Raw genomic sequence first — 11393 nt, forward strand, 5'->3', positions numbered from 1 at the left:
GACTTAGGGTTCCAGCCAACCCGACAATACCCCTTCTCCCGCCATTCTGCAGAAGGGTAAACTAAGCTCCAGAGAGGGCGAGAGAGCCATCTACAGACGCCCAGCAGGGAGAAGGCTAGAGTGCCCAGGCTTGGCAGTCCAGAATCCCTGTCCCTTCCTGCCTCAGTTTCCCGTCGCTGCAAAGGGGATGAGGGCCCCCTCGTGGCCGCAGGTGACGGGGTGCTCCGCCCCGGTGGAGGTCGGGGTGGCTGAGGGGGCTCAGGAAGTCGCGGCCGCAGGAATTCGGCGCTTCCCAGCCTTATAAGGACAAGTGCACTCTGGGCCAATCAGCGGCGGGGGGCGTGGCGCCCGGCCGGGTCCCAGCCCCGCGCCCGCCGGCGGTGCGTCCCGTCCAGCCCAGTCCGCGCGCGCCGCCGGCCGCCGCCAGCCATGAGCTCCACGCAGTTCAACAAGGGGCCCTCGTATGGGCTCTCGGCCGAGGTCAAGAATCGGGTGAGTGGGGGACGCGCCCCCTCGGCCCCGCCTCCCGCGGCCGTCGCACCCTGACTTCTGCAGGGGTCTGGGCGACGTGGGGGGAGTGCAGCGGGAGGGCGGTCAGGGCTGAGACCCGAGGTGAGCCTGGCCCTCGCTCGCGCCCCCAGGGTCCTCAGCCTCCAGGTGGTCGAGGGGTGCTCCAGGTGCTCCTCCGAATGTGGGCAGCAGCCGAGTCAGATCTGGGGGAGCCACTCTCGCATCCTGCCCCATCTGAAGCCTCCGGCCCCTCTCCAGCCCCTAGCTCTGGGTCCCTGGGAGGCTTCACGTCGGTCCGAGCAAGCCCTGAAGGGCTGAGGGGACCCCAGCTGGCCCTCTCCGCTCCCTCTGGCCACACTTCTGCTTTTGGGAGGGGGAAGAGGGCGGGGCCAGGGCCTTTCGCGAAGGGCGTGGGCCCCCCCACAGGAATTTCCCGGCTTCACACCTGGGACGGGGCGGGAGGGGGAAGTTGAGCTGTTGGGGGCCTGGGCAGTTTCGTTCTTCATTCTCTTTGTGCCCATATGATGAACTGAAAGGGACAATAAATGATGTGTGGGGGTCCCCTGCAGTGTGACTTCTATGCATGTGGGTTTGTGACGTGGAAACACAAAGGCCAGGGAAAGACACTGTAGAAGAAACCAGTATGGTTCTGGCCCAGAGAGGGGCAAACACTTCTAGAGGGTCACACAGCAGGGTCGATTGTGCATCCCAGGGAAGGCTGAGAAGGTCCTTCCACCTGGAGGCGGGACGGTCATCCCTGCCCATCCCCCACCACACCACGCACACCCAGGTACCAGGCACCTGAGAATGTGGCCCTTAAGACAGCGGCCAGGGGCCTGGCTGGGCACGCCGCGGGCACTAGCCCTGCCAGCCTGAGCCAGACACCTGGCCGTGTCGGCACTCAGGGGCTGGCAGACAGGAGGGAGAAGGTCTGTATCCCCTCCTCGAGCCTCTCCAAGCCTTACCCTAACCCACTGGCCGGAAGAGGAGACTGAGGCTTGGGGAGTTAAGGGCTGATTGCAGGCCCCCCTCAAAGGCCTCTGGCCCTCCAAGAGTGATTGGATGGGCTGAATACCTGGGAGCTGAGGTGCAGGCCAGGGAGGTGGGGAGGAGGGGGTGGGAGGTGGGACGGGTGCTGCCCCACGCCCTATCTTAGGGCTCCTTATGCAGATGGAGCTCAGAGAGGTCACTCAAGTTACCCAGAACCACACAGCTTGCAAGTAGCAGAGCCAGAATTCGAGCCCAGGTGTGTCTGAGCCCCACACCTGACAGTCCCTGGTTCTCAAGGATGACTGTATTTTAAGCCATCAGTCCTGGCATCTCCCCTGGGACAACAGGAAGTGAGCGAGGCATGGCAACCCCAGCGGGTGCGGCAGCTTCCGGAAGGAGCTGGGGGCAGGTCGACACCTGCAGGGGCGGGGCTTGAGGTCAGATGCCGCAGCTCCCAGCCCTCAGTTTGCCCCTTCTGGAGAATGGGAGGGGAGAGGGGAGCTGCCCACTGGAAGGGCCACTCAGGCTGCATGCCAATAGGAAACCAGCTTCCTGTGGCTTTGAGCCCACTTCCTGTCTACTTTACCAGCCTCTTTGGGCCAGGGAGGCCTCTTTCCCCCCGCAGCCCCTCGTGCCTCAGTTTACCCCCACCAGACAGCACAGGGCAGGCCGGTGTCCAGCATGCCTCCCAAGGGGCGTGGCCGAGGCTTCCCTGGCTTGGGGTGGGGGGGCGCCTGCAGCACCGGGCACAGCTGGTCCCCATTTAGCCGGAAAAGCAGCAGCTGCATTCCTGGCGGTTTGCGGTGACCAAGGAATGCGCTCAAGGCTCAAGGGCCAGCCGGGCAGCTGGGGGAGGAAGTCGGCCGCAGTGGATGGGGCTGGGCCAGGCGCCTCCACCCGGGACCCCTGGCTCCCAGGCCCCAGAGCCGTCGGGGATGGGGCCCAGCTGGGCAGGGCCACCCACCGCCCCTTTCTCATTCCTCAGGCGGACAAAGTCTGGCAGAGCAGCTCCCCGAGGGAGGGCTGTGGGAGCCAGGAGGCTGAGGTCTGAGGGTGGGCTGGCCTCCTGCCTTCATCTCCCCTGGGCACCTGCCACCCGGCCCTGCTTCAGTCTCCCAGGGGCTTATGCAGGAAGCACAAGCCCCGTGTGCGGTGCCCTTAGGCCAGCGACTGCAAACAGAGACAGGGAAACTGAGGCTGGGTTGTGGGGACCGTTCACAACCATCCAGGCAGTTGGGGCAGAGCAGGGAACAGGAACTGGATGTTCCAGGGACATCTTGGGGGTCATTCCTGTCCCCTGGGTGCTGTGGGAGGAGAGGACAGGAAAGGACCTGCAAGGTAGGGGGCTGGGGGAGGAAAAGTGAGGGGTTCTGGAGCCAAGCAGCCTCTGACATGGACCACCTTGTTCCAGTGGTGGCTGTGTTCAGCTTCCCGCCACCCACACTCCCACCTGGCTCTTTGGCTCTTCAGGGCTTCCCTGGGCCTCAGCTGATCTGCCCTTCTCAGCGTCCCATGCTCCTCTCACAGGGAGGGGCGCGCCCGTGCTCGTGGCAGTGGGCGTGGGATGCGTGGCTCTGTGGGCGCATTCGCCCAGCCCTCCAGGCTCAGCAGAGGTGGCCCTGAGAGGACAGCCAGACTCACGGGGAGATGGACCACCAGCCCAGACGTGTAAGAGGCAGCAGACATGAGAGCCTGGAAGACAGAACAGGGTTCAGGAGAGAGGGATGCAACGGGGAGTCTGGGAAGGCCTCTCCGAGGAGGTGACCTGCGAGCTACCACTGAAGGCAAAGGGGGCTGAACAGCGTGAACATCCCCGTCGGCAGAGAGCCCAGGCCGAGGTCCTGAGGCAGGAACTAGCATGGTGAGGTGGGCAACAAGGCCAAGGTCTGCTGTCAATACCGTATTGACCCAGCACCCCACTGCTGGGCACATAGGTGTTCACAAGAACATTTCTAATGGCCAGAGGGTGGGAACAACCCAGGTGTCCATCAGGCAGATGATGGACAAACAGATGTGGTCCATCCACACCATGGAATATGACGCAGCCATCAAGAAGAACAAAGTACCGTTAACATGCTGTGACGGGGATGAACCTTGAAAACACGATGCTCAGTGAGAGATCGCGACACCAGAGGCCACATGGTGTCTGCTTCCAGTTTTAGGAAATGTCCCAAACAGGTTGAGCCACAGAGACAGAGAGTGGGTCAGTGGGCGCTGGGACTAGGGCGGGCAGCGGGAGTGAGCGCTCTGTCGTCCGGGCTCCCGTTGGGGTGGTGACAGAGTTCGGAATTAGACAGAGAAGGAGGTTGCAGAACGTCGTGAGCGAACTTCGTGGTGTGCGATCAAATGCTTTGGTATGGTTAATGGTGTGGTGTGTGTAGTTTCCCACAGTTCAAACCAACAACAGTGAGTCCAGTGCAGGGAGGACGAAGAGATGAGACAGGAGCATGCTGGGGCGGCCGAAAGACAGATCTTGGGGGATTTGGTGTTGCTTGGCACCATTGCACATGGAATAGAGCAGATGTTTGTGAATGCGAGAGGCGGGGGTGCGTGTGCCTCGGGGTGATTCGTCTCCCAGTGAGCAAGGGCTGGGGTGTCCCTGCTGTTGGGAAAGGGCAGGATCTGCTTAGGGGCATGGGGACCTCCAGGACCCTTTGTCTCTTCTTCCCTTGGAGTCACTGGCCGTTGCCAATCCCTAGCCAGGGGGCTTCTGCTGGGGACGACCCCCCAGCTTGGCCCTGTGCCCTCTGCCCTAGCTCCTGTCCAAATATGACCCCCAGAAGGAGGCAGAGCTCCGCAGCTGGATCGAGGAACTCACGGGTCTCTCCATCGGCCCCGACTTCCAGAAGGGACTGAAAGACGGCATCGTCTTGTGCACGTGAGTACCTGGCTCTGACGCACATCTTCACACTCGATAATTCCACGGAGGTGAGACTGCTTTGCACATGCCCTCCTCAGGTTTCCTTGCGCTTCACTTGGTGAGTTTGGGTCCCTCTCCTCTGCTTTCTATTTCTTGTCCTGTTTTGTGTGGCGTCTCCACCGGTGAGCATCCTCACCGTCACTCCGCTCTTTAGTGCGGGGGGGGGGGGCGCTCTCCATTGCCTGGAGGCCTTCCCCTGTTGCCTCACATCTTGATGTAGTGCAAACATTCCATGGTTTTGCACATTTAGACTTTTGATGGAAATTCCTGAATTCCCATCCAAAAATCTGTGGTTCCAAATTGTGCTGGGAATAGTGGTTGCTGTCAGTCATTGGCGTCTTTGCTTAATCAACAAGTGAGAGATGACTTTACGAGAGGAGAAGCCGAGGCCCAGAGAGAGTCCAGGCTTGGCTGAGGTTAGCCCGTGGCGTCTTGCCTCTGACTGGGGCCTCCGTGGACCTCTGGCACCAATGGAGGCTTGCGTTTCCCCTGCCCCATCTGCTCCCCCAGACTCATGAATAAGCTGCAGCCAGGCTCGGTCCCCAAGATCAACCGCTCCATGCAGAACTGGCACCAGGTGAGGGCTAGTGGGTGGCGGGGCAGGGTGGGGCCCACCTAACAGTCCTGACCCCCTGACGGTCCTTCTCTTCCCTCCTCCCAGCTGGAAAACCTCTCCAACTTCATCAAGGCCATGGTCAGGTATGGCATGAACCCCGTGGACCTGTTCGAGGCCAACGACCTGTTTGAGAGTGGGAACATGACCCAGGTGCAGGTGTCTCTTCTTGCCCTGGCAGGGAAGGTGAGGCCCAGAGAGGCACAGCAACCTGTCCAGGGTTACACAGCGAGGTAGTTGTTAGAGCTCCAATGCTGGTTCATTCATCTGCAAACATTTTGGAGCATTTACGAGGCGCCAGGCACTTTGGATTCAACGGTGAACACAACAGATGCGGCCCCCCCTCCGTGAACTCAGACTGATGGGGGAAGCAGGTGCACAGTCTGAGGGAGGAGGCAGGCACTGAAGCTTTTTTTTGGATTGATGAAAGTCTACACAGGAAAATATACTCCAGTTGGACACTCTCTGCACAGTTCAGAGACATGGAAGACGCTCTTCAAGGCGTACAGCCACTCAGTCTCCTTTCGCAAATTGTTCCTCCCCCATGACCATGAACTCCCTGCCCCCTGAGTGTCCTGTCTAACCTTGCATGTCAGCGGTCTGATCCCACAGAGAATACTCTTCAAAAGAGCATGCTGCTCAGGGCGAACATTCTCTACCAAATAAGCCAAACTGTGGTTTGGTTGTAAGAAGACGTCAGGGGATATTTTTGGTTTAAGGTTTAAAGGTTGTCTCCAGGCAACAGTTTCAGGGTTCATCCAGCCTCCATGGCTCCAGAAAGTCTAGATTCCGTGAGAATTTGGAATTCTGATGGAACAAATCATTGTGTATATAAATTGGGAGAAGTGCCTTAAAGGAGAAGAATGAGTTAGAGCAGTGTGGTCAGAACAGGCTTTCTGGAGGCAGTGACCTTTCCACTGCGGCCGGAATGGTGGGTGGAACAGTGCTTGAGCTGGAGAGGGAACAGCAAGGCTTTGACATGGATGGAGCGCTGGAGCAACGGGGAAGAGGGTTTTGAGTCTGGGAACTGTACTGTGAGTAGCGTCTTCAGACATCCCTTGTTGCTACCTGGAGACGGGGAGAGCAGAGAGGAGTCGGGCCAAGTGACCAGGCGAGAGACAGTGGTGGTGGCAAGCAGGGGCAGGATGGCTGTGGTGGGGAGGAGGTGACGAGATCCAAAGGTGGGTAGACAAAGAAGGCGAGAGAGAGGATGTGATGACGCCAGAGCTCTGCCGGAGACGGGCTGGTGCTGCCTGAGGTGGGCTGGGCTGGGCGCCACCCAGAGCCCCAATATGGGAGGGCTGACTCGTGACGTCCCTCTAGAGGCACTGGGTGGTGGGGGGGGTGTGCAGATCCTTGAGGCCAGATGAGAGCTGCTTGGAGAGGTGAGGGGAGCTTGAGGCCCAGCCCTGGTACCTGTCCTGGGACTGTATGCTCTGACCTGTACCAAGGGAGCCCCTATGCCCCCAACACTCCATCCCCCTTTATCCCCCAGGCTAAGACAAAGGGGCTGCAGAGTGGTGTGGACATTGGCGTCAAATACTCGGAGAAGCAGGAGCGGAACTTTGACGATGCCACCATGAAGGCGGGCCAGTGTGTCATCGGGCTCCAGGTGCATGCCAGGCTCCCCATCCCCCAGAGCGGGCTCTAGACATGACCCAGGCCCTACCGAGCCTCAAGGACCCTCAAGGCCAGGGCAAGGTCAAAGGCTGGGCAGGAGCAGCCTGACCTTGCTTGGCCCTCCTCCCTGCAGATGGGCACCAACAAATGTGCCAGCCAGTCGGGCATGACGGCCTACGGCATGAGGCGCCACCTCTACGACCCCAAGAACCACATCCTGCCGCCCATGGATCACTCCACCATCAGCCTCCAGATGGGCACCAACAAGTGCGCCAGCCAGGTGGGTCTCGCCGGCCCCCACTCCACCCCGCCCAGCCTGCGCTCCCGGCTACCCTGCGGTCTCTCTGGCCATGCCTTCTCCGTCTTTGCCTCAGACCCGTGTCCACCTCACTGTGTGTCCACAGGGCCATGGCTGTTACTCTCTGTGCCTGGTCTCCATCCAAGGAAGGACCAAAGGCCTATCCAATTCTGATCATTCTTTTTTTTTTTTTTCACTTTTTAAATTTTTTATTGTGATTTGGGTGAAAGTTGACAGAGCAAATGCATTTTCCATACAGCAGTTCATGCACATTTTGTTTCATGACATTGACTGCAGTTGGCACATGCAATAGCTCTCTTGCCTCTTCCTCCCTGTGGCTATCTCTTCCCTGTGTCCTTTCCTATCCATTCCTGCCCCCCAAGCTGTCTCCCTGTGCAAATACTGCCCTCCGTTTTCCCACAATGAATCACTCCAAGGAGTGTATCTACCTGGTGTAAATGTTCACCCCATATGCCTGTCTGTTGTTTCGCTGGAAGCCACAGGCGTGAGTTTAATTCCAGACCTGAAGGGTGACTAGGAGCCATGGTCTCAGGGTCTCACCAGGCTCTATCAGACCAGTAAGCTGGTCTTTTTTTGTGATTTTGAATTTTGTTGCACATTGTTCTCCCTCTCTATCCAGGATCTCCTGCACAGATCCCCCTCCGAGTGGCTGACAGTGGTAGCCGGCCACCATCCAGCTCTTCTGGTCTCAGGGTCATGTAGGCTGAGGTTCTCAAGGTCCACCAGTTCCTTGGACTAATTGTTTTCATGCGTCTTTGGTTTTCTTCATTCTTCATTGCTCTGGACGAGGAGAGACCCATAATTGCATCTAGATGGCTGCTTGCAAACTTTTTTTTTTTTTTTTTAAATTGTGATTTGGGTGAAAGTTTACAGAGCAAATTCACTTTCCATACACCAGTTCACACACACGTTGTCTCATGACATTGACTACAATTTACCCCAATACAACAGCTCCCCTCCCACTTCCTCCCCACAGTTACCTCTTCCCTGTGTCCATCCCTCCATGCACTCCTGCTCCCTGAGCTGTCTCCCTGTGCATAAGCAGCCCTTCTTTCTCCCATGATTGTTCTCTCCAAGGAGTGTATCCACCTCAGGTAAATGTTCAACTCATATGCCTGTCTTTTGTTTGGCTGGAAGCCACAGGTGTGGGTTCAGTTCCAGACCTGAAGGGCAGCTAGGGGCCATAGTCTCAGTGGTTCCACCAGGCTCTATCCAACCAGCAAACCTGGTCCCCCCTTTTTTTCTCTCCAAATGATTTTAAGTTTTGTTCTACATTGTTCTCCCTCTCTATCCAGAATCTCCTACATAGATCCCCCTCCAAGTGGATGACAGTGGTAGCCAGGCACCATCTAGTTCTTCTGCTCTCGTAGTCGTATAGGCTGCAGATCGGATGGTGTACCAGTCTCTAGGACTAATTGTATCCATGCATTTTTGGTTTTCTTCAGTCTTCTTTGCTTTGGACGAGGAGAGACCCATCGTTGCATCTAGATGGCAGCTTGCTAGCTTTTAAGATCCCAGTCGCTACTCGCCAAAGTAGGAGGTGGAACAGTGTTTTGTGTAGTATGTTATGCCAATTGAGCTTGATGTCCCCTGCCACTATGGTCCTGAGCCCACAGGTCCAACTACTCTCTCCCCCTGGGTAGCTGGCTGTGGGTGTTGGCAAAGTTATTATAACTTTGCCCCCTGTTAGTCCAATTCTGGTAGTTCTCAGGGCACACGGTTCTCTTTCTCCGTGGTGGTGAATGTGTCTGTGTGATGTTTGTGGAACATGGCGCAAGCACGGGTGAGGGAAAGCGGGACACAGACTGTCCTGGTCTGGAGGGGCCAGGGGCGAGGGTCCTGTTAACAAAGATGGACTCAGCATGGAGGCAGAAAAGATGGGTCTGAGCAAGGCTTAAGGGTCCCTGGATGGCACAATTTGTGCTCAAGTGTTAACCTAAAGGTTGGCGGTTCAAACCTACCCAGTGGCTCTGTGGACAAAAAGCCTGGTGATCTGCCTCCACAAAGATTATTACTGTGGTTGTGTGCTGTGGAGTCCATTCCACTCACAGTGGCCCTAGAGGACAGAGTGGAACTGCCCCACAGGGTTTCCAAGGCTGTCAGTCTTCACAGGATCAGATGACCAGGTCTTTCCTCCTGCCTCCTCTGGGTGCGTTCAAACAGTCAATCTTTCCGTTAGCAGCCAAGCACTTAACCTTTATGCCACCAGGGCTTCTTTCTGCAAAGAACACAGCCAGAGAAGCCTGTGGAACTTGGTTCTCTGTAACTCATGGGGGTGCAGGAGTTGGAATGCACTGGATGGCGGTGGGTTCGTATTTCTTGTTGATCAAGGCTTGGAAGGATCCATAGGAGTTTTCTAGGCAGGGAAGCTGGGAGGTGGGAAATGGTGTGGGAGTTTGGGGAGGTCTCTCTCTTGCAGCCTCAGGTTTCCACTCTAGGAGTGGCCAGGCGTGGGGCTCAGAGCAGAGGTGTGTTCCTCTCTGTCCCAGCCCTGACGCCCTCTCCTTCCTCCTCAGGTGGGCATGACAGCTCCAGGGACCCGGCGGCACATCTACGACACCAAGCTGGGCACAGACAAGTGTGACAACTCCTCCATGTCCCTGCAGATGGGCTACACGCAGGGTGCCAACCAGAGTGGCCAGGTGTTTGGCCTGGGCCGGCAGATCTATGACCCCAAGTACTGCCCGCAAGGCCCAGCGGCAGATGAGGCCGCAGCAAGTGCCGGCGACAGCCCAGGCCCTGGGGAGGCCCCTGAGTTCCCCCCCTACTACCAGAAGGAGGTGGACTACTGAGGCGTCATGTGTGGCATCTCCCCGCATCATTGCCTCATCTGAGTTTTTTTTTTTTTTTTGTGCTTTCATCTTGTTTTTCTACACGTTGGAGGGCTGCCAGCCTCAGGTCTGTGGGTGGCTGGCGGTTGGGGTGGGCAGGCAAACGGACCATCAGGGGTGTGGTTCCCATCCTCCCTTGGTTCCTTGGAAGGACTGAGCCACCAGACTTGGGGGTAGGGGTTCTGTCAGGGGAGTTGCTAGGGCACAATCAGCAGCCAACTCCTCTGCAGCCTTGAACCTGAGCTGGGGGGAGGAGAGAGACCTGGGCAGGGAGGGGCCCAGCCCCCCATGGTTTCCGGTTGCATCTCCCTCCCTTCCCTTTTCTAGGTGGATCAGTTTGTGGTTTCTGTAACCACAAAAGCTTCAGGCAGTTTTTAAAGAAAAAAGAAAAAAAAAAAACTTTTTTTTTTTGTTTTCTCCCTGTGGTGCTAGGAAATGGATCCCCTGGGTGAGGGCCAGGCCACTGACCTGGAATATTTTCCGCATTTCCAGAGTCTAGATTTCCTTGGACCCTCACAATGCCAACTGTGATTCCTTCCAGGACCCTCAGTGGGGAAACAGGCTCAGACAGTGGAATTCTAAGTGGTCGAGGCAAAGCCAGATGCTCCCATACTCGCGCGCACCCACCCATCACTGGTGGCCCTCCCAGACGGTCCAGTCTGCCTGTCCTGCCACCTGCCGAGAACTGCACAGGGTCACCCACATGGAGATCCTTCTAGGGACCAGTCCCCCCCAGAAGCCTGGGACCATGAGATAATGTGAAATACTGATTGTGGACCAAATTGCAATAAAAACTTTTTAGGAAAAGCAAGTGCCTAGGAGAATTGGGGTTGAATGGAGAGGCGGGGCTGGGAGATGGGGGTGTTTGGTGTGGTTACTTTATGGGGGCGGGGCAAGAGGCACACCCTTGTTAGTTCTCACAGCACTGGGGGATGGGGAAGCCGAGGCCGGGACACAAGGTAAGGCTGAGTAGAATGAAGGATTTGAGGTGCCAGGCGGAAAGGGCCTCCCAGCCTTGCCTCCAAGCTTAGACAACGTGGGGCCCTCACCTCCACTTCCAGATAACAGCTCGGCTCCGTCCACACTGCAGCCCCAGCCCGTCGCTCTGGCAAGCGCCATCCTAAAACTCCATCCCCACCTGCACCCCCAGGGCCTTCGGACCTGCTGGGTCGCCATTCTCCCAGCGAGCTTGGGGAATAGATCCAGTTCCTAGACCGGGAAAACGGATCTGGGGGTTTTCAGCAAAATCGGGTGACCGTTAGGACGCAGGACCCACCTTAGAATTATGAGGGCCTCCCGCACGCCTCTGCCAGAGCGTGGCCTGCCACTGGGACCAAGGAATGTGTGTGTAATATGACGTACGGATGATAATTCTGGTCCAACTGCGAAGGGTCACAGGGCGAGTGGTTAGGCCCGGGCCCCCCAGTGGGGAGTGGGCAGCAAGGTTGCTTCTGCAATGGGAGCTGAGGTATTGAGGGCGCCTGTGCCTGGTGGGAAGACAGCTCGGCTCCCTAGGCAGGGCTCTGGGGACCTTGTCGAGGGCTCGGCTAAGTCCAGCGATGATGAAGCAACGGGCGCACGGTCCCTTTA

The 11393-nt window shown here is 57.5% G+C and overlaps 1 protein-coding gene across 1 annotated transcript; it reads left to right on the plus strand.

The window, feature by feature from the left end:
• Positions 1 to 429: 429 nt before the first annotated feature.
• On the plus strand, positions 430 to 9764 carry CNN2 (calponin 2). Its single transcript, XM_007954550.2, has 7 exons — positions 430 to 492; positions 4257 to 4378; positions 4931 to 4997; positions 5082 to 5219; positions 6529 to 6645; positions 6787 to 6933; positions 9489 to 9764. The coding sequence occupies exons 1-7, from the start codon at positions 430 to 432 to the stop codon at positions 9762 to 9764; spliced, it is 930 nt and encodes a 309-aa protein (XP_007952741.1).
• The last annotated feature ends 1629 nt before the right edge of the window (positions 9765 to 11393 follow it).

Source organism: Orycteropus afer, unplaced genomic scaffold, assembly GCF_000298275.1.
Source record: "Orycteropus afer afer isolate SDZICR_OR568_19922 unplaced genomic scaffold, OryAfe1.0 scaffold00466, whole genome shotgun sequence".
Taxonomy (NCBI): Eukaryota; Metazoa; Chordata; class Mammalia; order Tubulidentata; family Orycteropodidae; genus Orycteropus; species Orycteropus afer.